Source organism: Phoxinus phoxinus (genome assembly GCF_949152265.1).
Source record: "Phoxinus phoxinus genome assembly, chromosome: 4".
NCBI classification, from domain to species: domain Eukaryota; kingdom Metazoa; phylum Chordata; class Actinopteri; order Cypriniformes; family Leuciscidae; genus Phoxinus; species Phoxinus phoxinus.
This window is the reverse complement of record NC_136879.1, coordinates 36,922,100-36,935,919: the sequence shown is the minus strand read 5'-3', so window position 1 is coordinate 36,935,919 and position 13,820 is coordinate 36,922,100. Positions and strand designations below refer to the sequence as shown.

General features: G+C 36.1%; 1 protein-coding gene and 1 pseudogene across 3 annotated transcripts; both read left to right on the top strand.

Annotated features, from left to right (window-relative positions):
* The first annotated feature begins 19 nt into the window (after nt 1–19).
* On the top strand, nt 20–6,307 carry LOC306996967 (E3 ubiquitin/ISG15 ligase TRIM25-like; annotated as a pseudogene). Its single transcript, XR_013800683.1, has 7 exons — nt 20–83; nt 3,387–3,984; nt 4,107–4,202; nt 4,352–4,585; nt 5,202–5,355; nt 5,460–5,519; nt 5,730–6,307. The product of XR_013800683.1 is annotated as an E3 ubiquitin/ISG15 ligase TRIM25-like (transcript).
* A 980-nt stretch (nt 6,308–7,287) lies between these two features.
* Nucleotides 7,288–11,550, top strand: LOC306996976 (uncharacterized protein). 2 transcript variants are annotated; one of them, XM_079609964.1, is made up of 3 exons: nt 7,288–7,343; nt 7,953–8,148; nt 8,903–11,550. In XM_079609964.1, exons 2-3 carry the CDS (start codon nt 8,064–8,066, stop codon nt 9,937–9,939), a joined length of 1,122 nt encoding a protein of 373 aa, XP_079466090.1. In that variant the 5' UTR covers nt 7,288–7,343; nt 7,953–8,063; the 3' UTR covers nt 9,940–11,550. The 2 variants fall into 2 exon arrangements, with proteins under 2 accessions (XP_079466090.1, XP_079466089.1); XM_079609963.1 differs by having other exon boundaries at nt 7,288–7,422.
* Nucleotides 11,551–13,820: the final 2,270 nt, after the last annotated feature.

The following is a 13,820-nucleotide window of genomic DNA, read 5'->3' as shown; positions in this document are numbered from 1 at the left end:
CCTCTCTCTCTCTCTCTGAGCGGATGTTGGAAGTGAGTGGGCGGAGTTAGCGTGCGTGCGTGAGTGGAAGAAAACGCTGTTTTGTGAGTGAGTGTTTTTATGTCTTTTACGGCTTGTTTGTGTCAATAGTTTGTTTGGATAGAGGCGCTGATCGAAAACGCCTCAAAGTTTGGATAACTTAACGCGGAGGCATGGCATTAAAGTCATAACAGCGGAGCATTGTTGTTCTGTTGAGGACTGCACGACTGCAGTAACGTTAGTTGTTGGAATGGATATAGGCCTAAGTTACTCTAGTATTTTTTTGTCTGCGGCTAGAATAAATAGTGCAATAATTTTTTTAAATAGTGTGGAGAAAGTTAATGACGTTGTAGTGACAGGGAATGGGATTGTCGTTAAGCATGTGTTTTCCCCCATGCCTTTGGTCCACCATCCAGGCGGCCAAAAGGATTAGGCCTACGCTTTCAAATGTAACTTACCGCCATTTTATCAGCGATGACATGATTGAAAGAGAATTAATGAGACATGGTAAAATTGTGTCTAAAATAAAGAAGATCGCGTTAGGTTGCAGCCAGGTCACCTCAACTGACACGTGGTTTCGTTTAGAAGACAGACACATGATTAGGGATGCATAACGGTTAATCGCAATTAATCATTTGCAGAATAAAACTTTTTGTTTACATCATATATGTGTGTGTACTGTGTATGATAATTATGTATATACAAATATACAAACATGCATGTATAATTTAAGAAAAAAATCTATTTCATATATTAAGTATTTATAATTATATATAATATAAATTATATTTAAATATAAAAATGTAAATATTTTTGAAATATATACATGCATGTGTGTGTATTTATAAATACATCATTATTTTACACAGTACACACACATATATGATGTAAACAAAAACTTTTATTCTGCAAACGATTAATTGCGATTAATCGTTATGCAGCCCTAAAACATGAAAATGAGGAGCTAAATTTAGCCATGAAATTTAAGGTGGACAACTATGATTAGCCTGTGCGATCTTTGCAACTTCAGAAAGTATGAAGTGCTTTGTCTGTGGGCAGGAAGGACAAATTCGTGCTTGTCCTGAGAAGGGAGATTTGGTAGTGCCTTTGAATGAGAATAGAAATGAGGTGCAGACAAAAGTAGAAAGAAATGAGTAACCGGTCCGAGACAGTCCAAAGCTGATGAAGGATCAAGTGTAACACAGAAGGAGAGGTGGAAATGATGATAATGGAAGGAAAGCTTGGAAGATGTTGTGAATGAACTTGGAAAAACAAGTAGGCCTATTGTGGAAGAATGTGATGTAACTGATGCCAAATGAGTCGCTATAAGGTGACTCATGGAAAGGATAGAGGATGAAAGGTTTTTTTAACACCTGCAATAAAACGGAAATAGAAGAAAACAAGCCCAATGGAAGAGAGCTAGGAAATGAAAAGTGACTGGAGATGAAATGTCAGGAAATTCAGATTGAATCAGAAATTAGCCATATTGATGAGTCTGCCCCAGAGAGTGGAAGTGTCTGTGAATTCAGTCTCAAAAAAAGTTAAAGTGCTTATATACACTTGAGAAAATTCCTACAAACAACCAAAGGAGTGAGGGTGGCAGATTATTTCACAGATCGAGAATTGTTTATTTATTCATTCAGCTAGAATGGCGATGAAAGAGAAGGGTGCAAATAGCTTTACTGATCAAGAAATTTACAGATTTAATTGTGCAAAAGCTGGAATTGAATATTGCCTATGAATTTGAAACCGAATGAGTTGTGGCTGGTTTGCTAATATTTGGTCTTTATTTTCCTTTTATGACCCATAGTGATGTTAAAAATGAATGTGACTGAAAAATAGAATGGGATGGAGAAACTATTTTTAGTCATAAAAGTTTGAATGCTGGTGTAGCTGTCCTTTTTCAAAAACATTTTAAACCTTTATCATATGAGGTTGAACATTGTTGAAGGGCAATTATTGAAATTCAGAGCAAAATTTTAATAGTTTGTTTTAGTTTTTATTCCTGTTCTTGGTCCTGAGAGGGTTTGTTTTTAATAATAAAAAAAAAATGTAATGATGCTCTTTCAAATTTTAAACAACAAGAGTATGTTTATAGGAGGTGATTTTAATTGTACAGCGAAAGACAAAGTAGATAGGAATCATAAAAAAGCCTCGTTTTGCATCTTAGCATGCACTCATTGCTGAACATGATCTCTGTTATATGGAAAATTTTACGACAGGTTGGAAAAATGTTAGATTTATTTTTGTAAAGGTTGACGGCAGAATAACAAATGTTAAAAGAATATTGTAATGACAAGGTGGCTCCTATTCATTTAGATCCATTTGCAAAAGTTTTAATTAGTCCTGATTTATAAGGCTTAAATGTTTTTGTTCGTGTTTAATTGGAAATTCTGGAGAATTTGAATTTAAAGTTGAGTGTTTTATAAAAGTTGTGTAAAGGTTTTAAATAAAAACTCTTAAGTAACAAAAAGATACAGTGTGGAGAGGACGGGTTGAAGATGAAGTAAAACCTATATGGAGAATCCTTTACAAATCACAATTTGAAAAGTGTACAGCTGATCATCAATGGAAAATAATACACGGCAAAGTTGCTGTTAATGCATTTGTGATTTTAATTAAAGATTAATTCTAATGTGGACTTAAATTAATGTTTTCTAATTTTGGTGAAAACTTCTCCATTCAGAGTTTCATTCTTGGTCCATGTCATGGCAATTGTTGAATTTTTTGATTGTACAAGCTAAATGAGCTATTTATGTTACAAGGAAAACAAAGTTCGAAGGTAGAGATGGGCAAAAAGTCAAGATGGTTTAAAAAATTTTTTTTTTTGCTAAGGTGGGGGTATAATGAAGCTTTTTGCAGTTGTGGATGGAATGTTGTTTTTTTACATTGGTATTGGAATAAGTGGGTGTGAAAACAAAAATTTGTTTATAAAGTAAAAAAGAGAGATTATAATTTAAAATCTATTATGTGTGAAGTTGCTCTTATGATTAAATAAAGTTGTGAAAAAATAAAATAAAAATCTCTCTCTCTCTCTGAGGAATACTCTGTGGAATATTTAACTTATTCTGTCAAAGCAGGTAAGAACGTCATTGAATCTTTAACTAGGTTTTCTATCTTCTTTCTTGCATTGAAAAAAAGAGCATTCAATAATTTATTACTGTATGTTTGATCATAATTCCATTAATTTGATGTTAATCTAGATGTCGTATGTTTATTTTTTTGGTTATGGGTTAAGCATATAAAATTATTCTTCTATATGAATACATAAAACTGTAAGCATTTTTGTAGATTTTTATACATGCTCTTTCATGAATGATTTACATGTGGATTTATGTACTCTTTCTTTAATAATTTACTTCATGCAGATCAGTTTCTATTTGAGGACAGACTCTCTGCAAAGAAATGTCTGAATCTGCAGCGAGTCAGTTTGTGGATCAGTTCAGCTGTCCAGTCTGTCTGGATCCTCTGAAGGAGCCGGTGACGATTCCCTGTGGACACAGTTACTGTATGAGCTGTATTACTGACTGCTGGGGCCAGAAGGAGCAGGGGCCGCCGTACCGCTGTCCCCAATGCAGAGAGAGCTTCAGTCAGAGACCTCTACTGAAGAAGAACACTCTGATAGCTGAGATGATGGAGACGCTGCAGAAGACGTCCCTACAAACGGCTGCTGTGGAGTGTGATGTTTGCACTACAGAGAAGAACAGAGCTGTAAAGTCCTGTCTGCAGTGCTTGGCCTCCTTCTGTCACACTCACCTGCAGCTTCACTATCAATCTCCTGCGTTTATGAAGCACAAACTAGTCGAAGCTTCCAGACACATTCAGGAGAACTTCTGCCTCAGTCATGGAAAACTTCTGGAGATTTACTGTCAGGATGATCATCAGTGCATTTGTTACTTGTGTATGGTTGACGGTCATAAAAACCACAATGTGGTGTCTGTGGATTCAGAATGGAAAAGTAAAAAGGTAATGAATGCTTGTGTAATTTTTTCTTGAGTTGATAATTTTAGTCAAAGTTATTTATTTATTTAAATTACCAATTTAAATTACTGAGAACTAATTACCTTCTTTTATGTGATCATCTTCAGAAAGAGTTAAAGGAGATAAAGGTGTCGTGTCAGAAGCTGATCCAGGAGCGAGAGAGAGGAAAGCGGGAACTCAGTGAAGCTGTGAAGCTTCTTAAAGTGAGTATCAGAATGAAGACCAGACGACTGGTCAAATCACAAACACAACAGATGCTTTAATGTTTTAAATTGGCAACATTTTAATCTTGCCAATTTCATTAGACTGAAAGCATAATCACTTTAGATCTTAATCTTTGTGTCTCCGACAGACTTCAGCGCTAGAGACAATGGAGGACATTGAGAAGGTCTTCACTGAGCTCATCTGCTCTCTTGAGAGGAAACGCTCTGAGATTAAAGAGCAGATCAGAGCTCAGGAGAAGACTGAGATAGATCGAGCAGAGGAACTTCTCAAACATCTGGATCAAGAGCTGACAGAACTCAGAAAAAGACAAGCAGAGATTGACAAACTTCTGATTACTGATGATCAGATCCAGTGTCTGAAGGTAATGATGCAAAAATGTTGAGAAACGTCCATAAAATGAAACGCTGTTGTGGCAAAAATTCATCAAACAAACATCACTGCGTAAGAGACACTCAGAGTCAAATTATAAAAAGAGAAGTATTTATTCTTGCAAGAATAGGAGCAGTCTAATACACAGTTGTTACCCTGTGCAGAAGAGTGACACACCCCCGGACAGACTCAACTAGCTTTTATCTTAGTTTCAAGGCCTTCTTTCCCCCAGAGCCTTCCTCCCAGTAGTTTTCCATCCAGTAGTTTTCCATAGACAAAGAAGCCATAACAATAGTTTAGATTCGTCACTAGTTGGCCCACTAAGCCCCCCTTTTTCCAAATGACCTTCTGACATCTAGGTCAGAGGTCCTTGTTCGTCTGTTCTCTGGAGTGTCTCCCCCTTCTGCCTCCCCAGGTACATAAACAGAATCCTTCTCTCACTACAAGTGAGAGACACTCTTTGAATCATCTATACTTTACTAAAGATCAATGAATATCATAAAATTGCCACCACAACGCTATTATACAGAGCTTGTTTTATGTTCTGGAAAATATCTGTTCTGGTTCAAAAATGAAGTCTTAATTATTTAATAATATTCTCCTTTCAGAGCTGTCAGTCTGTGTGTGTTTCACCTTCATTTGAAGACGTTCCCAGCTTCACTCAACACACACATCTGTCTTTTAAAGACATTTCAATCTCAGCGTTTAAGGAGATTTTGGAGGACGTCTGTCAACAACAAAGAGCAAGAATATCTCGAGAAGGTCTATTTATTTATTTTTTATAAAAAAAAAAAAGGTGATTCATTCACAAAATTTTAGATTTCATATAAAAATTAAGCATTCTATTGTGTTTCTTACCCCTATAGTGTCAAATGTCCATGTCTCGGAGTCTCCAGAACCTGAAACTCCAAATGGATTTTTGCAGTGTAAGTTGAGTTTTATTTTTATACATTGTTCTCTCACACAATTGTGGAATGATAGTTAATAATAGTTATTAACTATTTCTATATCTGTTGAAAAATATAAAAAAAAATATCTTTTTTTTTCTTAGAAATAACTATTCAAATATGACATTGTGAGGGGAAAGTATGGCAGTACTTTATTTGAATATCTATTTGTCCCTTCATCCTCATCAGATTTCTGTCAACTGCAACTGGATCCAAACACAGCACACAAAAACCTCATCCTGTCAGAAGAGAACAGAAAAGCATCAAATTTAGTTGAAGAGCAGCAGTATCCTGATCAACCCAGAGCGATTTGATTGGTATTGTCATGTCTTGTGTCGAGAGGGTTTGTACGGTCGCTGTTACTGGGAGGTCGAGTGCAGTGGGAACGACTGGTCTGTAGCAGTTTCCTACATAGGAATTAGTCGTAAAGGACAAAGTAAAGACTGCAGACTAGGGTTTAATAGCAAATCCTGGAGATTGCCCCGCTCTCAACAGAATTTTTATTTCAGACATGATAATAAGCAAGTCCCAATCCCTGCTGCTTCTAGAATAGGAGTGTATCTGGATCACAGAGCAGGAACTCTGTCCTTCTACAGCGTCTCTGACACAATGACTCTCCTTCACAGAGTCCAGAGCACTTTCACTGAACCCTTATACCCTGCGTTTGGGGTTGGTATAGGTTCTGCTGTCAGGATCATAGAGCAGAGGAGAATTTAGATCAGTAATGATAGACTCACAAGATCTCCTAAACTGTTAAAGGTATAGATATACTCAAAGCGTCATGCCTCCACTTTCCTGTCAACTCTTCACTCTCCCGTATGATAAAAGATAACAAGACTATTGCAGTTCATCATTAAAGCCACAAGGTGTCCCCTTCAGCTTTCAAAGTCCTTTGGTGTTTCACAAACATATTCATTATGTAATAGTAATGTAAAACCTACTGGCATTTACAATTAGCCAATCCTAATAGTCATTATTAGATATGCAAACTGGCTATACAATAGCAAAGTCACAGCAGTAACGTTTATATAAAAATAGCTTTTCGAGCTGTCAAAGTGCTCACATTATTCTATTAGACAAGTTTAAAAGCGTTAATAAATATACCTAATTTGGCATTAGCTGAGGCATTCTCTGTAATTTCTAAAGGCTGTTCCATTTTTTTTGTGTGAATTTTTATTAATTTTGGGAATGCTGTATTCAAGTGAGACAAATAAAGAGCACCGCTGCCCCATGTGTTTACATGCATCACTGCAAAGTCCAAGTGAGATGCCAAACTCAAATGTGCTCTTTAATACCAGAATAATACAACACAATGTTATTTCTATATATATATATTTAGATTATATTATATATTTAAGTGTGTTTAGGTGGGTGGAAGCATTGGAGCCTACCTGGATGTCATTGTATGGCAATTGTCTGTTCACTGTATACTTTACATGAAAGAAATGTGTAAAAATTTACACGCACGTGTGAATTTTCTGTTTACATGTCACACATTGCTACAAAAATAAAAGTACTATATAGGGCATACATGGAAATGTGCATTCTTTCACTTTCTTTCTTTCACCCAATTCACTTTTTCCTGAAATCTGCATCTTAAAAGCTCAGTGTGATACAATAGCTTTTAGATAGACAAAACTGACATTACATAAATCTCTTCATTTGGGTGGCATTGGCAGACTAAATATTTCCAGTAGGTGGCAGCAATGCACTAAAGGGTTTTCGAGTTTGCCATACAAATCCAAATGAACAAGAGGATGCGCATGCGCAGAGAGAAACTCGAGAGATGGATCAAGTGTTGAAGTATGAAACGCATTATGAGCTCTGGGTTATTAATAATTAGAGTGTAATATGTTGGCAGAGAGTTCTTCAGAGACTATGAGTGAGTGTACATTTCTCTGTAATACAGAAGATTTAATTTTATGGATTACTGTTATTAGAAACTCTTTTCTAATGTAAGAATTATGTTTGTGTTTCTGTAAATTAAATGTAGAATTAGATGTAACACGTTAGTCATTAATCTTGATCAGCTTCTATTCAGTCTGTTCATGTTGTGTATAGAGTGGATCTCTATAAAAGGAATAGGACATCTAAAAAAAAAAAAACTTTTATTTGCATTTCACCTGTAAGTCAAGCTTTCTGAGTGTAACTTACAAGTCATTGCGCACTAGAATACTTTTGGCTTTGTGACGAAATTCTTTACATTATTAATGTAATGTAAATGTAAATCTATGTTATGTTTCTAATTCGTTTCTGTATTTATTGAATAATATAACGTGTGCCGTTTCATGCTTAAAATCCCTGGTTACATAAGCAACCTTCCTATAGAGCTGTTTTATATGTGACTACTAATATAACTGTCAAAATACGTTATATTTTTATTCATTCATTTATTTATTTTTAATTTGCCAGATATGGTGCCCCTCCCTACACATCACCGTTAAAAACTGGGAATATTCCCATCATCCTGCAAGAGAAGGGACACTCCAGATGTTAAAGCTGAGTTCGGTGTGACTGTTAAAGATGGCGTTTGTTGAAGTAGAGATTGAGGACACGAGTGATTCAGAACCATCCAGAATCGATCATGAAGATACCGAGGAACAAACAGGTTGGTATCCATTCTTGAAGGTTAACAAAACAGATGTTGTGGCAGTGAAATAAGCAGTATATGAATGGTAAATGATACAGCAAATTAGGGATGCGCGATATATCGCCTACCATATAGGTTTCGACAGATATATGTTGATTTTTAATGTTATTTGCCCAATAAGAAAATTTGGCCGATATATTAAAGCCGATAAATAATGGATAGTTTCCTTCAGCTGAGACGCTTCAGATGCACAATGTTCACCATGATGGTTTTGAATTGCTTGAAATATGATTGGAATCACTTTGAAAAGAAAAAATACTGTCAAGTGCAACATGTGCAGCGCAAGTCTGTCATATAGGCTACATAAAATTATAATGAGAACGTTATAATTGTGTGCTTGGGACATGAATTTCATGGTGATACTTTAGTTTTTTTAATCAGGCTCTCAAAAATGATATAAAGATTTAGTATTATCGGCCAATATATCTGGTATCGGCCTTCAAATATAAAGAATTATCGATTATTGGTATCGGCAATTTTTTTTTATATTGGTGCATCCCTACAGAAAATGCATCTGAATGCATACAATATCATTATGCTATATGCTATATTATGCTATACAATATTATTTTTATACAATACGATTTAACTGCATTGACAAGAGAATGAGAGTACGAACTTTGACCTATCAAAGATCTGATGCTTGATACTCACAGATGGATATCTGCTATTAAATCAGGGTTCACTTGAACTTAATATTTTTTTATTTTAGATTGGATGGGAGTGAAAGAGCAAAGACGAGAACTGAATGAAGCGGAGGAGGAACATTGTAACTTGAAAAACCTGCACACCTGCTCTCGATGTGGAAAGAGTTTCAGACATAAATCATCTCTCAGGAATCATCTCTCCGTTCACTCTGGAAAAAAGCCCTTCGACTGTGATCAGTGTGGTAAATATTTCAGCTCATTGTCACATCTCAACAAACACCTAAAAATTCATTCAGACGAGAGGCCTTACTTGTGTACCGTTTGTGGAAAGAGTTTTTCCCGGCTGGACAGTTGCAAACAGCACCAGAAAATACATAATGAAGTGAGAGATCATGTGTGCTCGAAGTGTGGGAAGAGCTTCACTACAGTTGGCCAGTTGAAACAACACCAAATAATTCATACTGGAGAAAGACCGTACAAGTGCTCATATTGTGACAAGAGTTTCACTCAAGCTGGAAACCTGAAATCCCACGAGCGAGTTCACACCGGAGAGAAGCCGTACCACTGCACTCAGTGTGGGAAGAGCTTTAAAGACGCAACCGGTCTCAAAAATCATCTGAATGTTCACTCTGGAGAAATGCCATTTAACTGTGAGCATTGTGGTAAAGATTTTAATTCATCATCAAATCTGAAAAACCACCTGAAAGTCCATACGAACGAGAGGCCTTATGTGTGTTCTTTCTGTGGCAAGAGTTTTTCACTGCAGGAAAGTTGTAAACTGCATGAGAAAATACACACGGGTGTGAGAGATCAAGTGTGTTGTGAGTGTGGGAAGAGCTTCATTACGCCTGGCCAACTGAAACGCCACCAGATCATTCATACTGGAGAGAGACCTTTCAAGTGTTCATACTGTGACAAGAGTTTCTCTCTGTCTGCACACCTGAAATCCCACGAGCGCCTTCACACTGGAGAGAAGCCGTACCACTGCACTCAGTGTGGAGAGAGGTTTAGACATTCAAACTCTGTAGCAAATCATATGAAAAAGCATTTTCCAAAGTTTCACAGTGAGGAAAATTCATCCATCCAGTTAGTTAGTTTGTAGTGCTTTATTGGCATGAATAATACTGTACATTTGTATTGCCGAAGTAATTGCAGTGTTTTTGCATACAGTGCAAAACAATATACAGAAAAACAAAACTGATGAATATAAAGTAAGTAGCATTAGTCACCAGGAAATCAAAATGTACAATTCTTATATTTATGGAATATTGTAGTATTTATTATTAATTATTTATTTGTGCACACAATTATTTTATTTTAAGGGATAGTTCACCCAAAAATGAAAATCAAATCACTAAAAATTTGATTGACTTCCATTGTATTTTTTTTTTCCATACTATGGAAGTCAATGAGGCCTATCAACTGTTTGGTTACCCATATAATCCTAAATATCTTCTTTTGTGTTAAAGGTACACAGTGTACCTTTAACACTGTTTCTCCAGCGGTGAAATTGTATTTTGCATTCAAACGAATGGTGCTCTCTAGCGCCTCGCTTTTTCAAATGCGTGATGCAACTACGGTAGCCGTTATGTACCAAGAAGCTACGACAGCATGTCTTCCAACAGCACTTCATCGAGTTTAACTAGACATGTTCTACTGTTATGCTGCCTATATAATGAATTACACAAGCAAGCAATGAAAAAAAAGCTTGTAATTTAGACCGTAACAAAGTCTTTCTCCTTCATTAGCTCTTTCCACCTGGGAAAATCTATCCCGATATTTACCCTTGTTTTCTGAATTACCCTTTTTTTTTTTTTTTTGCCGATGAGGATTCCTTTTCCTGTGGCTCAGCATAAGTATGATCCTGCATTATGAAGTACCGTGCAGTGCAGCCTTTCAAATTTGCCGGGCAGTGGCATTTTAAATACAGAAATGTCGGCCCTCTGAAAAGTATAATCATGCACATGTACTCAGTACTTGGTTTGGGCCACTTTTGCATGAATTAATGCCTCAAACTTTTGCACGATATTAAAATTTTTCGAGTTTCATCTGTAGGTAGGTTTAAATCCATGTGATCACTTATATCAATGTTATAAATATCAACGTATCGCCCAGCCTTATAACTTTTACATTTTTTGTCAGTGTTTATTTAAATCCAATTATGCAGAATATACGATGGTAAATATTTAATTGATGAGTTGACAATACAATATATAACAATATAATAGTATATAGGGTATGATTTTACTTCTAAATTCACCATATTGACACAAAATAATAACTACAAATCCACATTTCGCTTTCTGGAGTCCAGTTGTTTCTATGAATTGCAGGAATCCACTTGCTTCTCTTTTCTGTAGCTTTCGACAGTCTGTAAAAAATAAACCTCGGATTTCTTTATCAAATCTAGTTGTACAGTCAATTGCAAAAGCTCTTTCCCTCTTTAGATGTGTTTTGTGTGTTTTTGGCGACATTCACGCTGAAAACGAATGCCGCCGCTCTGTCTTTCTGCCACTCAGTGTGTGTAACCGCAGTCACTCCGGCCGACGGTGACGTCACACGCATACCCTCTATAGCAAACCACAACCATCCAATCAATTCCCCATGGACAGTCAAGTCCCGCCCTACATTTGTTCTTGTTCGAGAAGCCGTTTCACTCAGATATAAATAATGTGAGATTTAAATTAAAGTAGTTGTGTGTAGTTAGCTAAAATAAACTAGAGTTTCTGGAAAATGCCACAAGATGTGTGGAGATATTTTTTCTGAATTACCAAATCACTTTAATCTTACATTTATGTATTTAAATTATTTTTTTATTGTAAGCCACCTCATAAAGATGTGGACAAAGAGTAATGTCGGATTGAAACGATTCTCTCAATTTGAGTTATTGACTTTGTTTATACAGATTTAGACATTTCTCTGCAACATAAACATTGTCTATAGTCTCTGTATGATGGCAAAAATAAAATGATTGCACTGACAACATCTCTGATTATGTGTGATTTTAAGTAGTGTTTGTCCGTTATAGTATTTTAAAGCTACAATATGTAATTTTTTTCACCGCTAGGGTCGCTAACCTCTTACAATAACAAAAGCGTAGATTGATGACGCGGAATAATAATAAGCTGAGGCTGGGACTTGCTGTCAAGCTGATGGATCTAATAATGTTAATGGATGAGTTAAACATTCATGTTTTTTTAAAATGATCATGGTATAAAGCCGGGCGCGATTGCTAATGAGAGACAGATATCAGCGTCACACACGAGTCCTGGTGGATATAAAGGAATAAAGATAATTAATTCTGCCGAACTACCCGCAAGTCCTGAATTACACTCGCACTGGTCAGTTTATTTGACGGATTAAACTTGTGAGGTAGCGCATCGCTTTTTCACTTGGTCTAACGTTACACTATCATACTAAACAGCATTTGAGTGTGTTAAAAGTTATTATATTATTATATGTGTTAGTTTGTTGGCTATATGAGACTAGCATGTAAATTTTTTATGTACATTTGCTCACCTGTCTAATAAGGTGCGTGCAAGAGCGGCGTCTCTGTCAAGTCCAAGTTTGCCGCGAAACTCTCGGCATCTCGAAAACACCACGCCGATATTAATCCTCGTTTTAGTTCTCCTTTGTCCCAAATGGTCCATAATGTTTGAACGAAACAACAACAGCGTGCCGCTAAACATTACGCAGTTGTCTACATCTGTCGCCATGGTTACTATGGCAGTACAAGCGGTAACCAGGGACAACGCGGATATTACGTCCTTGACAGGCGACAAGGGACGAGCAGTCGGGATTTCTCTGAATTTACAAATTCTTGGAAACATTTGGGATAATGAAAGTACACAATTGAAAGAAATGTATAACACTGTGCAAGTGATTTTTGGATATTTTGGTACAAAATTCGTACATATTGTACCTTTAAGAGACAGTAATAGATTTTGTTTCATAAGTCATGATCCTGTTTGTCTCAGCCTGTTGACACAGTGCATTGTGCTTAATATAATGTGCCAATTTACAGAAGATCTACGTCACCGTAATGAAACTAGGGAACTACTGGAATGAAAGAAGAGGCTTTTCAGCACTTCTGTTTCTGACAGACTATTGACAAGAATAAAACAAGCAGTTCATTTCATCTTCATGTGAGAGATCAGAGCTTCACATTAACCAGCTCCAGAGTTTAATAAGTTCTAATATAATGAAACGCATTATGTGTCATGAGGCCTGCAAAAATGATATTTTTGTTTTATTACAAGTACAAATATAAAAAAATTCTTAAATCAAGATGCATTTTCTATTTAAGTATATTTAGGCTTGTTTCCTGTGTGGGAAAAATCTAAATTAAGTGCATTTTATAAAAAGAAAAGAAAATGTTATCTACATAGATGAAAATGTTAATGTTATTTGCCAGTGGGGTAAGAAAAATAATCAAAATGCAGATGGAAATAAATATTTTTCTTAAACCATTGGCAGATCATTTGCAAAATATGAAAAACTGCATTTAAATGATCCCCTCACCAGGAAACAACTCTAAATACCTCAGGCTATGTCATTTTTCCTCATGTAGAATGCATACAACAAGACAAAAATATAAGTAAATCATTTTTTTCAGTACATTCATTCATTGCGCATATTTTAAAACTTTGTTTTTATTATTGTTGTTGCAATATCCACATGCATATTTGTTGGTCGTTTTTTTTTATATAACTTTGAGGATGTTATATGAAATAAGTCCAGTTACATTAGTAAGGCCACTGACTGTATGCAGAGCGGTAAGAAGAATTCCTCTCTCACACTCTTTCTGAGAATTTTTGCATTGTTTCCTGGACACAAACCCGTGAGAGCCATCAACGAGGAGTTTCAGTAATTGCAGGTCGGCGGTGTAAATGATTAAAAATGCTGTATGCTGCCAGGCCAGGTGCTAGTATTGTCACTTTGTAAAGAAACACTACGTCCCCACACGTATAATGTATGCGCATG